The sequence below is a fragment of the Poecile atricapillus genome, chromosome 18 (genome assembly GCF_030490865.1).
Source record: "Poecile atricapillus isolate bPoeAtr1 chromosome 18, bPoeAtr1.hap1, whole genome shotgun sequence".
Classification (NCBI taxonomy): Eukaryota; Metazoa; Chordata; class Aves; order Passeriformes; family Paridae; genus Poecile; species Poecile atricapillus.
In genome coordinates this window covers 6,427,236-6,442,634 of record NC_081266.1, presented here as the reverse complement: position 1 = coordinate 6,442,634, position 15,399 = coordinate 6,427,236, and the positions used below count along the sequence as shown (strand labels likewise).

The 15,399-nt window shown below is 38.5% G+C and overlaps 1 protein-coding gene across 9 annotated transcripts in view; it reads left to right on the top strand.

Annotated features, from left to right (window-relative positions):
- ERC1 (ELKS/RAB6-interacting/CAST family member 1) overlaps positions 1-15,399 on the top strand; it is a 281,610-nt gene that overhangs the window by 77,743 nt on the left and 188,468 nt on the right. For all 9 annotated transcript variants that reach the window (XM_058853112.1, XM_058853111.1, XM_058853110.1 and 6 more), the window contains 2 exons: positions 3,286-3,453; positions 10,614-10,781. In XM_058853112.1, coding sequence (XP_058709095.1) covers positions 3,286-3,453; positions 10,614-10,781 — 336 coding nt within the window. The remainder of the gene's footprint in view (positions 1-3,285; positions 3,454-10,613; positions 10,782-15,399) is intronic.

Here is a 15,399-nt window from a genome sequence, read left to right as displayed (position 1 = left end):
AGTTCTGTGCAGCTGCTGGCTGACAGCAGAAATTGTGCTGCTGACATCAACACCTTGCTGCTGAATTGGAATTGAAATATCGTCAGAATCATCCTCTGTGCGTATTTGCTTTTCCTAAAATATGGCAAAAAAAGAACCTAGCAGGTTTGAATTGAGTGAAAAATAAACTGTTGAGTAGTTCCAGAAATTCTTACAAACCAACAATTCTCATTGTTCCATTTAATAAAATGAGTTTCAGAGATTTTTGGAGAGCATGTCCTCCTTCTTTCCAATTCTTGTTTCACACTGGAACACAGGAGTCCTTCATCACAAATTTTACCATTTTAATACTCTTTGGTAAAGAGTTTTCTTCTTTCAATTGCCCATTATTGAAACAGTGTTGTCAATATAAAACTGCATTTCCCCAAGCTTTTTTTTCTCAGTTATTTCTAGCAAGTGTGTGCATTTATTCTAATCAAAACCTTTAAAAATTAATTATAAATGATGCTATTATTTTGTTCATGTGCCAGGTTTCCAAACATGAACAGTGACTTGGATTATTTTTTAATATTTAATTTCTGTTTTGAAGCACTGGGCAATGTATTTTGGGGCTAAGGGTTTTTTTATGTCACAAACAGAATTATTCAAGTTAAGAGAGGGAAAACTTTAGTTTTTAGAAATACATCCATGTAATGTAATAGAAAATTACATTTTATATTACAGTATAATAATTGTATTATACAGTAAAATATTGCTATTCTGGGAGATAGGGAGCAAACCAGGAAGTTGGTTACAAACTTGGATTTAAAACTACATTTAGGCTTCCCTGTCTTCTTTTATTATTTTTTTTTTCTCAGACATAATAAAAATTGTCCTGAGTAATGATTGCACTTCAAGGAAGATTTTACCTAATATCATTGCTTCATTTTCCCATTTTTTACTATTTGTTTTTTTTAAAAAATAATAATCCAGTGTGCATTTGTTAAAATTAATTTGCATTTCCCTGCTGATTTAATCGACCAAATTACGTTGGGGAAAATGCTCTCAACAAATTCAGTTCCACAAAGAGTTTTCATGTTGTTTTGATGAATATTTGCATCTGCTTTTAGAAGCTTCCCCAAACTATAAAGTTTCATAGAATAAAATGCTGGTTTTGTGAACAGTGGGCAAAGTAAAGGTGCCTTTCATCCTCTCTAAGTGCTGGATTGAAAGGTGAGGAGCTGGAGGGAAGCTTGCTGATTGTTTTTTATAATTCCATCCCATTTTTAAAACACTATTTTTATAATTTCAAAGCAAACATTGTGCTGCTGAGAGACCTGCAGGTGTCTCACCTGCTCTGATGTCACAGGCTAGGGGCACTTTATCATTTCAGTTCTGCTTTATCTTCATTAAAAACTTATCCCTGCTCCGTGGCTTTGGTCAGTCCTCTGGAGGATCAATAACAACAGATTGCCACTGATAAAAAGGGACAAATTTATCCCTTGACAAATTGATGACAGTGCTCCCCTCTCTTTATCCTGCTATCCTTTGCTGATGACACAAATTTTTGCCACTCAAGATAGGCACAGGCTGTGGGATAATTTCTGAGCACCAGACTGTTTGGTGATATTTTTGAGTGTTTGTAGCAGTTTTTGCAGGGCAGGTGTGAATTGTGTCTCTCTCTGCCTGTGTCCCCCTGTGTTTCAGATTGGGCAGGTGTGAATTGTGTCTCTCTTTGCCTGTGTGTTTCAGATTGGGCAGGTGTGAATTGTGTCTCTCTTTGCCTGTGTGTTCCAGATTGGGCAGGTGTGAACTGTGTCTCTCTTTGCCTGTGTGTTCCAGATTGGGCAGGTGTGAATTGTGTCTCTCTTTGCCTGTGTCCTGTAAATGTTCCAGATTGGGCAGGTGTGAATTGTGTCTCTCTCTGCCTGTGTGTTCCAGATTGGGCAGGTGTGAACTGTGTCTCTCTTTGCCTGTGTCCCTGTGTGTGTTCCAGATTGGGCAGGTGTGAATTGTGTCTCTCTCTGCCTGTGTCCCTGTGTTCCAGATTGGGCAGGTGTGAATTGTGTCTCTCTTTGCCTGTCCCCCTGTGTTTCAGATTGGGCAGGTGTGAATTGTGTCTCTCTTTGCCTGTGTCCCTGTGTTCCAGATTGGGCAGGTGTGAATTGTGTCTCTCTTTGCCTGTCCCCCTGTGTTTCAGATTGGGCAGGTGTGAATTGTGTCTCTCTTTGCCTGTGTCCTGTGTGTGTTCCAGATTGGGCAGGTGTGAACTGTGTCTCTCTTTGCCTGTGTCCTGTGTGTGTTTCAGATTGGGCAGGTGTGAACTGTGTCTCTCTTTGCCTGTGTCCCCCTGTGTGTTCCAGATTGGGCAGGTGTGAATTGTGTCTCTCTCTGCCTGTGTCCTGTGTGTGTTCCAGACAGGGCAGGTGTGAACTGAGTCTCTCTTTGCCTGTGTCCCTGTGTGTGTTCCAGATTGGGCAGGTGTGAACTGTGTCTCTCTTTGCCTGTGTCCTGTGTGTTCCAGATTGGGCAGGTGTGAATTGTGTCTCTCTTTGCCTGTCCCCCTGTGTTTCAGATTGGGCAGGTGTGAATTGTGTCTCTCTCTGCCTGTGTCCCTGTGTGTGTTTCAGATTGGGCAGGTGTGAATTGTGTCTCTCTTTGCCTGTGTGTTTCAGATTGGGCAGGTGTGAATTGTGTCTCTCTCTGCCTGTGTCCCTGTGTTCCAGATTGGGCAGGTGTGAACTGAGTCTCTCTTTGCCTGTCCCCCTGTGTGTGTTTCAGATTGGGCAGGTGTGAACTGAGTCTCTCTTTGCCTGTGTGTTCCAGATTGGGCAGGTGTGAATTGTGTCTCTCTCTGCCTGTGTCCCCCTGTGTTTCAGATTGGGCAGGTGTGAATTGTGTCTCTCTTTGTCCCCCTGTGTTCCAGATTGGGCAGGTGTGAATTGTGTCTCTCTCTGCCTGTGTCCTGTGTGTGTTCCAGATTGGGCAGGTGTGAATTGTGTCTCTCTTTGCCTGTGTCCCTGTGTGTGTTCCAGATTGGGCAGGTGTGAATTGTGTCTCTCTTTGCCTGTGTCCCTGTGTGTGTTCCAGATTGGGCAGGTGTGAACTGTGTCTCTCTTTGCCTGTGTGTTCCAGATTGGGCAGGTGTGAATTGTGTCTCTCTTTGTCCCCCTGTGTTCCAGATTGGGCAGGTGTGAACTGAGTCTCTCTTTGCCTGTGTGTTCCAGATTGGGCAGGTGTGAATTGTGTCTCTCTTTGCCTGTGTCCCCCTGTGTTCCAGATTGGGCAGGTGTGAACTGAGTCTCTCTTTGTCCCCCTGTGTTGCAGATTGGGCAGGTGAAGCAGGAGCTGTCCCGTAAGGACACGGAGCTGCTGGCTCTGCAGACCAAGCTGGAGACCCTGACCAACCAGTTCTCTGACAGCAAGCAGCACATCGAGGTGCTCAAGGAGTCACTGACAGCGAAGGAGCAGCGAGCTGCCATCCTGCAGACAGAGGTGACGTGGCCATTCTGCACCTGCTGGGTGCACACACACACAAATCCCATTATTTCTCCTGCTCTGAGGTTGTGCAGTCCCCTTCTTGCTCCTGTGAGCATTGAACAGAGTGTTTAAAACCAGGAACACGTGGTTACAGACCACTGATAGATACTCCTGGCAGTTATTCAGAACACCTTGATTTTATTTTATATAAAGGCCAAAATATTTGAATACAGAAAATTATTCCACTCTCTAACTAGCAATATTGCTAAATAACCATTGAGAATATTTGAGAATGTGCACAAATGCCTGGCTGAATTAGGAGCTGCAGGGGCTGAGCTGGAGCAGTGATTTGCAGTCACCTTGTAGCTAGAGGAGAGAAGAAAAAGGAAGATAATCTTCTTGTGGGCCTGTGCTTACACCTAAAATATGGACTTGGGTGGTTTATTCTATACATATATATATATATGTGTGTGTGTGTGTGTATATATATATATGTATATATATAAATATATATAAATTATATTTATGTGTTATATAATTAATTATATATATAATTTATTATATATAAAATATATTTATATATATATTATATGATACATTATTATATATTCCAAGGAAAAGGAAGAATATTTTTGAAACTGTGTTTTGATGACAAATGCTTAATAAATTATAATATTGTATAGGATTTTAAAGATTTCATATTATATATAATATATATATATATAATATATCATATATATTATTCTGTATTACATTATATATTATATATATCATATATCATATATATAATATATAAAATATATAATATATAATATATATTGTTCTGTATTACATTATATATTATATATATCATATATAATATGTATTATATATATAATATATATAATATATTATATATATTATTCTGTATTACATTATATATTATATATATCACATATCATATATACTGTATCACATATCATATATAATATCTATTTAATATTATATATTAAATTACATTAATATAATATATTAACAATAAATATTAAATTATTTACAATCTTTTAAGTATATATATTATTATAGATTATATTAGATTATTATTAACTACTTATAATCAATTAAAATATTTATTAATTAATCAACATTATGTAAGACCCAGGTGTATACCTGAACAAATCAATATCTATATATCAATATATCAAACAGATAATAAATGTAACACAAATGTGTTGCTTCTGGACGTTCTTGAGGAGCAAGCAGGAAGATTGCAGTGTTAGTGGGAGTCCAAAAGATGGCAGTGATGCATCAGAAACTTTGTGTTGTTGCAGTAAAGGATTCAAAGCCAAAGGAGCTGTGGAAAGGCGTGCAGGAAACTTGTGGCTGACACTGGTACAAGGTTCCTTATTACAAGAGCATGAGAGAATTGCTCTGAGGTTTTTACCCTAATTTAGCTTTCCTTTGCCAAAATTGGTAAATCTGTGGGTGCCCATGCCCTTGTTGACCTGCAGTAATGAAGTTACACAGTAAATATTTTTTTATGTTCCAGGATGGCTTTTCTGATTATTCTCAGAATAAAGATATATTAATATTACAATTAATATTGCAATTACAATTGCTTATATTATATTATATTATATTATATTATATTATATTATATTATATTATATTATATTATATTATATTATATTATATTATATTATATTATATTATATTATATTATATTATATTATATTATATTAATACATTTAATATGTATCATAATATAATAATAACAATGATATAATAATAATAATAATAATAATAATAATAATAATAATAATAATAATAATAATAATAATAATAATAATAATAATAATAAGCTGAGATTGTGGGTATAACTGGGAAAGTGTTCCAGTTTAGAATCCAAAACCTCCTGTTAAATTTGTTCATTCCTTTTTGCTAATTCAGGAATGTACTCTAGGTTAGTACATGTCTATTTAAAAGAAATATTTAAATTTCAGAATCTCATTGAAAGGAGGTGTGAGGTAAATAAACATTTTCAAAGGTAAAATGCAGGCTTTGGTCCATTGCAGTGGTTTAAAAGAATATAAATATGTTAAATGTGCAGCACTGTGACAAACCTGCAAAGCTAGAAACATGTTTCTCACTTCTAAGTAATAAACAGTAGTACTTTTGCAGGCATAAGAAATTAATTTCTTGAACAAATTTACATTATTAATAAGCTAAAAGACTTCAGTAGAGGGTGATAATTTCAGCTGGTGTGGTAGATAGACATGTTTATTCAATTAAAATGTCCAGAATTGAAACAGAGTATTTAAAACCAAGGTGACATGGTTATATACCACTGATAGAAACTCCTGACAGTTATTCAGAACACCTTGATTTTATTTTACCTAAAGGCCAGAGTACTTGAATACAGAAAATGATTCCATTCTCTAACTAGTAATATTACTAAATAATAATTGAGAATATTTGTTCTTCATTGGCTGCTTCTAAATGAAGTTCTCAAGAACTTCACAAAACCAAGCTGGATTCGTCCTTCCAGGATGTTATTTATACTTTTGGAAAGATAATCTCATCTCTTTCACCCCTGTTGGAGTTCTTGTCAGAAAGCTGAACAATTAAATTATCACAGAGTTACTTTTTCCTGTGTTCACAGGTGATCCTCTTCAGTAGAGGATTGAAACTGAGAACAGAGTGTTGAGATGTTTGTCATCCCAATGTCATCCCATCGTCATCCCATCATCCTGGGATGATTGGGGTTTTTTAAAGGAAGGGATGTCTTTCCAAGCAAGGTTTTTCTTTGGGAATGAGGAAGGAATGTGAGGTCCTGCTTGGCCTCGCTTCTTGACAGCGCTGGTCAGGGTTAGAACACAATTTACTTCTCTCAAGACACCTGGAGGGAGTTGTGAGGAGGAGGAGGAGAGCTGCAGTGTCTGACATTCATTGTCCTTCATCCTCTGAGGGGACCAGTTCTTGAAAGTCACATTTAAATAAACATTTTAAATGGAAAGAGAATGCCTCCATGAGCCTCTCATTTAGTCTCCTGTTAAAGAAGCTGCTCACAGGTGGGGAAAAGTGTTGATAAAATAGCTCAGAAATGGATTTGCCACCTGCCACACGAGCTCTTGGTGGGGTGTTTATCCTGAAGGTTATGGGGAGGAGAGGATATTGTGGTTAACTCTTCAATTGGTGTAGAAACCTCTAAAAATAGCTCTAAAATGGTACAGTCACTTTGTAAACAAAACAAAAAACAAGTCAGTATTTATGTTGGAATTAAGGCTTTATCCATATAAAGTTTTCAGCCCTTCAGCTTAGGTCAGTGCCAGAAGTTATGTGGCCACAGTGAGAAATTAACCAGTGAGAATGTTCTCCTTTATTTCTGTATGCTGCCCAAGCTGGCATGGTTCTGTAACTGCTCTGTTCCTATGGTAAAATCAGATTAATATTTAGTAGAAAAATGAATCTAATCACGTGGAGGTTTTTATTTGCTTTGAATGTCTCATTAGAACATAAGAATTCATGAGGAATTCGCTTTCATCTACAGACCATGCTGGATCTGAACTGCTGCCATTGGTCTGGGGGAGGTGAAGAGTCAACTCTAATCTAGTTAAAAAGAAAGATCAGTGTCAAAACTAGAGAATTAAATTGTCTTGTGAACTACCACTGCATTCAAATCAGTCAATAAACATAGCTTTAAAGTCTTAATTTCAGACTGCTATCAGTAAAAAGGCTGAACTCCTTTTTTTTGATTTATATATATTTGCCAGTCAGAAATGGAAAATGTCATGAACCTGATTTTTTTAAAATGTGCTCTCATACTTGGAGACTTGACCTAAAAATAGCTACAGTAGGTAAAAAGCAACTCTCACCTCACATACCAATTTTAATTTCATGTCTCTGTGCATTTCTCAATGATCTTTGAATTCTGAATGCTGACATAGAATCACTTCAACATCTGCTTTAAAAAGTGGCTGGCTCCTGTTAGAAACCTTTGCAGGCTCTGAACACATTCATTTCTCTGAACACATTTTGGGATTTCCATCTGTTCCTTCTGCTGCCTCTGCTGTAGTCAGGCCTACAGAGAATTAAACTTTGGAATTTTGCTTGAAATTGAACTTTTTTGAATTTTTGGGGGAGGTTTTACCCCCTGGTACCACTGAGGGAAGGATGGCTGGGTTCCCCTGATCTAAATTATGGTCCAGCCATGGTTTGAACAGGGGACAGGCAGATGTGAAGCATCACTCAGGAAAAGAGTAGAATGCTGTTTTTTCTGGGCATCACTGACATCTTCTTCAAGCCAAGTGGGAATCACCAGGGCCAGAATAAGCTGCTTGCTGCTGTACAGTGGAGAGGATGATACAACTCAGGGAAAAAACCTCTTGTTTTCAATCTCAGTTCAATTAATGCAAGCTCCTGAAACTCAGGAGCACAGTGAGAAACACAGTGAGGTCTGAAACTGACTGTGGACTTGTGAAAATTTAAATGATTTCCCTATAGTTTGGGAATATTCTAAAGCTAAGACTGTCATTACAGAATTCAAGATTCTAAAAAAGGCTTAAGATGAGATTTATATTAAATATTATTTTTTTATATTGTGCTTTTTTTGGCAGTAATTTGAACTACTAATGGACTAATTTCCCTTAGAAATTTGACGTCTACATATTTAATGTATGACCAGACACACAGAGAACAGAGGCATAGAATGTTATTTACAGCTCCTATGAAAACATATCAGTGGTTCCCAAGACAGGTTTTCATCTCTCAGTCTTACAGTGAAGGAGTTGAAGTCCTGTGGGTGGTATCCAGCTGCAGAGAGGTGTTTTTGCTCTGTACCTGGGAGGGTTGGGGATGTTCTGGGTGTGCTGGAGCCTCTGGGTGCTGCAGGCAGGGCAGGTGAGTGAGCCTGAGCTGCCCTGCCAGGCTCCTCCTGCCCTGCAGAATTGGGAAATGGCATTAATGGGAAGGAAATCCCATTACTGGGAAAGCTGTTAGGTTAACCCAGGGTTAAGACAAAACCATCCAAGACACAAAATTGGGGAGAAGGGGCGTCAGCACCTCGGTAGTGTTGGCCTGATGGTTTCCATGTACTCAGAAAATCCTGAGCTGCCTCTGTTGAAGCTGGCATTGCCTGACTCCCACAGAGCTCAGTTCTTGTCACTGTGGGAGGATGCCATGCATGAGCTGAGCTGACATGGATAAACAAGGGCAGTGTTCTGCCAGGAATAGTGCTGAGGTGATGACTGTGTGTCCTGCCAGCCTTTGAAAATGCTTTCCAAAGTCTTTTCTATGGTTTTCTAGGCAAGGACCTCACACAAATAAAACCAGCAATGCAATTTACCCCAAACCATAAGCTAATATAGAGCTCAAAGAGCATAATCAATCAGAAAATGGAAAGCTTTCTGTGGATAAATTTCTATTTGCAGATGTTCTCTTTTCACTTAAGAGCACTACTGGGCTGTAGGCATCTGGACTGTCTCAAATATTTTGCAACACAACTGTAGAGAGTAGGTGTATTTTCTTGTGAGGGAGATTTTCAGTTTCCCTTCAAGAATTAATAGAAGTGACTCTTAGCTTTAATATCAAAGATTCCCAGGGAAGAACATACCTAATCAATCTACAGAACTGTATGTTTTAAGAAAGAAGATGAAGCGTGATCCACCTGCTAAACCTTTCATTGCAAACACTATCCATCCTATAAATCCTGTTTGGGTAAGGCCTGGTACTCTGATATCCCTGCAGCTCACACTCCATGCTCCCCTTGCTGGGTGAGAGGTCAGGAGTGTGATTTTAATCAGGGATGTGTAAGTGAGAAGGCTCCAGACACAGAGGTGGCAGCGGGGTTGCAGCACTCACTGCTCCGTGTCAGAAGAGGCACACACAGCACCACAGGGTTTTGGGGGTGAACACTGCAAATGCAGAGCCTCAGAGACAATTTTCCATTAGCAACTCAAAATGAAATGGAGTTAGAATAACATGTTAAAGCTAAATGCTGCTCGGAATACCATGAGCAGAGTGAGTTCCTAAAACTCCTACCCCAGCTGGGGCTGTCCAGCGGTTGTCATCCTCTCACCTCACGTCTCTGCCAGTCTGTGCTCTGCAGAAGGAGCAAGAAATCCATTGATCAGCCTGTTTACTCTGTGTGACTGATGTCCTGGAATGGATTCAGCTCACAGGAACCAAATCTGATACTGTCAAATGAGATTACAGCCAGGCTGGCAGATTGGAGCTGTGTCTGAGTGCTGAGTGGAGAGGGGTCACAGGGTTCCTCTGCTATTGTGGGCAGCTTGCTGCTGCTGGATTTCCTATTCCACAATAGTCTTGGAGATCAGTCTGTGCTCTGTGCTGACCTTGCTCTTCTCTTTGTATTTATATTCAGGTAGCTCTGATTCCTTCTCCCGTTTCCTTTGTCTTGTGAGCTCTGTTTCACATATGGAAGGGAAATGCAGAAGGAAAAGCAAAAGATGCTGAAGGTTCAGTTTTGAAGCTTGAGGTCACAGCAGAGTTCCCAGAGTGTTTCTAAATTCACTCAGGCCCTGGGAGCTCTAAGTGTGTTTGTGATTCCAAACTGCACCCACAATATCCTGTACTGTGTCATTTGTTCAATTCTACCCTTAATATAACACTGCATGCTGTGGAAAACACGTTATATTTAAACTATTACTTTGCTTTCTGAGCCAAAATATTCTTAGGCATCCTAAGGTAACCTCTTTCCAGTTGTGATCTGCAGTGGCTGCAAAGAGCTCTTCTTTCATTACCTTCAGCCTCAGCTGTTACTGTGCTTAAAACCTGGAATAAAAAGTGACTGCCTGGTGCAGCGAGTCAATGTTTATTCTCTGATTATTAGTAATGTTTCAAATAAAGGGGTCATTTTCCCTGCATGTGAGAGAACTTCTCCACAACACATTGTGCTGGCTTCTACTTTGAGGAAAAGTAATTCAGTGTTGTGTGATACAAGCCTGAGTTTTGTGAGAAGTGTGATTTGAGGTTTTCCCAGAAGGAGAATTATTCCCATATACTTGGGAATAACAGGCTTGGTTATTTTTTCTGTTTAGTCTCTCTTATGATAACTGCTTTATCCCAACCTTATGTGTGTTGAATTCTTCAAGAAAGGGGTGTTAGATTTCTGAACCTGTTTGTAATATTTCCCCTGTGGAGGTGTAACAAAGCTTGTTCTGCCCTTCTGGATGCAGGTGGATGCGCTGCGGTTGCGTCTGGAGGAGAAGGAGACCATGCTGAACAAGAAGACAAAGCAGATCCAGGAGATGGCAGAGGAGAAGGGCACTCAGGCAGGCGAGATCCACGACCTCAAGGACATGCTGGAGGTGAAGGAACGCAAAGTTAACGTTCTGCAGAAGAAGGTAAGGCTGGAGAGCTCTAGGTCAGATAAACAAATCTGATGCATCTCAGTTTCCAAGGCTGTCAAAGAGTCTGAGCTGGAATGTACATTCTGGAGATTAAGAGTCCATTGATGCCATGGGAATATGCTGGAGGATGAATTTGTTTGAATTTTCGACAAAGAAAATAGAATTCAAAACAGAGGTTGTTGTCTTTCAGTGACTCCATGTGCTGCTTCTGCTTCCATCTGAATATTACCTGTGGCTGAGGCATTTGTAGCAGGGCACATGATCTGGGAAACCAATCCTTTCCCACCCAGCACCTCACCAAAGCCAGTTTGAAGCACAGGGCTGATGATGACTTCAGTGTGGGACTGAATGAGTGAGGGCTTGTGGCAGCAGAAGCAATTGGGATGATTTCTCTGTAACATACTTGGAAAGTTTGTGGAGAACTTTGTATAACTTTCCTTAGAAAAGCTGTATTAGCATACTTAATATTTCTTGGGAAGTGCTAGAATTGGATAATCAGACTATCTGTATTTTTTTGGATAAGAAAATGTAGCCCTTATCAGTGAACTGGGGGAGGTCTGGGTAAAAAACCATGTAGACTGTGTCAGACAAATTAGAGAGGTTTCCCAAAGGCTATTGAGTCCTAGGGAATGGATGTCATTATGGATGATTGTTGGAAAATTGCACACACAATATATCCCAATTTTCCTCTACACAGGGTAAAAAGGCAGAAAAGTGTGCACTGCAATAAATTTTAATTTGAAGAACATTTTTTTTCTCTGTATCTTTAGAGAAGCTGCTCTTAGAGCTCTTATTCAGTGTATTAGGCTGAGGATGTGGGGGCTTTTGTTCTGTTTTTTCCTAGACCTTTAATCAATTCTACAGAATTCTTGTGTGTTAATAGCTCAGAATATTGACTGATTTCTGACACTTGGCCAATGCCTTTTCTTCTTGTCTGTAAGTGTAAATAACGAGGGTTTAGGTCGTGATCAGCTCTGTTACAGCAAACCTCACGCAGGAATGGAAGTTCAGGCATGGACTTCAGCCACAAATAAGTCATTAATAATTCTAGAGCACAGCCCTAATTCCCCATCTTCCCAGTCTCATTTTTCTGACTGTTCATCCTTTCAGAAACACAGATTCCTGATTTTTGTGCTGTGTTTCTTTTTGTTTTACAAAATTGGTGTTGCAGCCTCCAGACCCAGATTGAGATCCCAGCTGAGTGTTTAACCAAGAGGTGGGGAGTCTGACATTTGTGTAAATGTTAAATGGCACTGAGCTTCTTTTATTTCCATTCGCTCCTCCACTGCTTTTTCACACCTTTTCTTGCTCTGCTTGACACTTGAGAATGATCTTTCATTAGATCATTTCTAGGCAGCTCTAAAGGTTCTTTTTTAATATTTGTTTTTTTGAGAGCACTGTAATCCATATTGAGACAGTTTCATTTTGTGTCTTTGTGCATCTGACCTGCTTTTTCAGGACTGTTCCCTGCTGCTTTCAAGTAAAATCACCTGGACTTTTCAGGTTGGAAAGAAAGGACCCAGGCTTTTAAGTGTGAAAGCTTTAAGGTCCTGTTCTCCTGGACAGCTCTGCTGAGGATAACAGTGCCATAATAAATTGCATTTTGTGGTGTTCTCCTGTCTCTGAGCTTCCTAAAATAACAAAACAAAGGAGCCCCATGAAACAAAGCACCATAAAATGCTGAAAGGGACTTTAAAGACCCTCCAGCTCCCCCTCTTCCAGCAGAGCAGGGTGCTCCAAGCCCTGTCCAATCAGGCATCGAATGCTCCAGGGATGGAGCATCCACAGCTTCTCTGGGCAGCCTGTTCTCTACAAAAACACATAACCTAGCTCTAGAAAAATAGATATTTCCTGTAGAATCACCTGCAGAAATTTGAATTTGCTTTAGCCTTGAAGTTGCTGGAGGCATTTTCTTTAACATGAGCAGTTAAATTGTGAGAGCTGTAAATTCAAAGGTTTTTTTTTTCTGTTTCTGTATCTAGCTAACAGAATATTCTTGTGGAGAATCCAGGTGACAGTTCTTTTATATGAGGTTTGTGGTGCAATATGGAATTCCTTTTTATTTTTTGTACAGCCTGGGGTAAATAACTGGAAGTTCAGGCCTTTAAAGTTTGAGGGTTGCTGTCTTTAACTCAGATTTTTAATTACTTGTCCAGACCTGGAATTGAAGACTAGGTGTGGGATTTTCTATAGAGACGGCTTTGCATTTTCTTGTTCTCTTTAACATTTTTTCACATCTTTAACATTTTTTCACAGAAAAGCAGAGCTTGAGAAAATACCTAAGGAAGGACTTGCCTGATTTTTTAATATGTATTATTGTAGAAGTTCTGGGAACTTGCATAAAATCTTTTTCAAGTGTTTCAGGAAAAATGATGAAGTCTCATTTTTATCTGGCTGTCCTTTCATGCACAGATAGCTATTTCTGCCCTCTGCCTGGAAACTCAGAAGCCTGTAGCTCCTCTCATATAAACATTTTCCTCTTAATCCTTGTAAACTCTGATTTATTTTTTTCTTTTTTTGCATTTCTAGAGTGCATCTTATTAAAGAACACACCTTGTTTTCTGCTTTATCCAAATGCTATCTTTCAGATCTTCCAGGGAAGTTTGGAATTTTATTGCCATAAAAAAAAAAAAGAAGTCTTTAAATTTTACCTCCATGCACAATAATCTTTTTTTTTTTTTGGTTACAAATTGTTTTGTTCAGACAGAGCAGGTTTTTTAATCTTATATTCCAGTTAAAGATCTGAAAGTCCAGTTTAAAGTATTTTCAGAGGTCAGATATTATGGGTAGTAGTTTGGGTTTTTTCTTGTGCTGGCTTAGTTATCTGACAGTAAATGTTTGTTTTATATTTACTGACATGGTTTAAATGGTATTCAGACATTTTAATTGAGCAGAGTGGAAGATCATGAAAGGTACCTGGTACAAAAAGTGCTTTTCTTGTATAGTTTTAATTAGTATTTTTATATGGAAATAATATGTATTTGGAAGTTATGAGAAGGAGCAGGGTGAAGATGTGGCACACTGAAGGAATTTAACCAAATCATGACTTGGGTCAGTAGATACCATTCAGTTTTCAGCCAAGTACTCTTCCCTCAAAAGGTGCTCAGATATTTTTGAAGTTGGATATTTTTGAAATTGGATTCTAATCAACTAAATTTTGCACACTAATATTTTTCAATGCTAGGTACAAAGAAAATGTGTAGCATAAGCTAAAGTGATAAAGATCTGACAAGAACAGAATTTATTATAAAATCATTAACTTGCATGACCCAGCCATTTGAGAAGCATTCTTGATTAATTCTTTTGAAATTTAGAGATTGCCTGTACCAGAGTGTAGCCGTAGTCAAATGGGTATTTTTAAATATATATTATTAGATACATTATATAATATATATTATTTATATTATTATTGATTTTTTTTTTTATTTTCTGTGCCTGTTTTTGATCTGTCACCTGTGACACTGACAGGGATTTGTTTGGATTGGTGCCCAAAGCTGTGCTATCCCAAATTGCTGCTGTTGAAACAAAACATTATTTAAAATGCACCCTTTATCTTTGGGTCTCTGTGTGGATTCACTGACACAGATCCCCTCATGGTTTGCTTTATGAGCCATTATTTTTGTGGCATTGGATAAGGTGGTGAACTATAAAGTATTCTTTTTCACTCATCCAAAAATCAAGGTGAAGGAAGTACTGGAAGTTCACTGAACAGAGATCAGTTGAAAGACACAGAAGAAGATTATGAACAACAAAGATCTGAAAAATTAACATAACAATTGGCATCATCACTGATACCCAGTAGGCACCAAAATACATTTTCCAGGTTGCTGAGGAAACCACATGCTTCACATTTTAAATCCTGAAGTCTTCCCAGTTAAGCTCATGCAGAGATGCTGTATATAAAGGCAGTACCTTTATTTTAGACAATAGAAGTAGGGCATAAGGTAGAAATTTGAAGACTTTGGCTTTATGTCTGAAAATTTAATGCAAAAACTTCGTTTTTTAGAGCTTCAGGATTATTTTTTTTTTTTCTCATTTCATTGAAAATAGATCTTGAATAAAATCTCATTTTAAATTTGTAGAACTCAAGGCCAGGGGAAAGCGTCTTTGAAAATAAAGTAGGGACCATGCTGGGCAAATTTGAAATCTGAACCTGAAAAACATTAAATGGTGCTTAATTACTCTTTTTGCTACCTCTGTCCATCTGTGCTGGCAGACAAGGGTGGAAAGAAATGAGGAAAAAAAAATCAATATTTTGCAATCAAAGCATTTTAAGGAAATAGCATTTGGAACAAAAGATAAGTAATAATACACTGAAAGGAGGAAAAAAAACCCAAACCAGGGAATCAATCACCTCTTGCTTTGGAGATAGGTCATGTTTTGTCTTGGGCAGGGGGGTTAACACTCCCTTCTTTGTGCAATGCAGCTGCAGGCAAATAAAATGCAAGTTTTAGTGTCTGAATGTAGCAGTGTTTTTGGCAGCTCCCCTTGCTCTGTGTGATAATTGACCTGTGATAAAGGAAGAACACAGATTGATTTTTTTCTTTGCTGGCTGTGCTGACTTGTTTAGCTAAAATTTGGGAAGGTTTCAAATGCTCCTGCACTTTTGAGT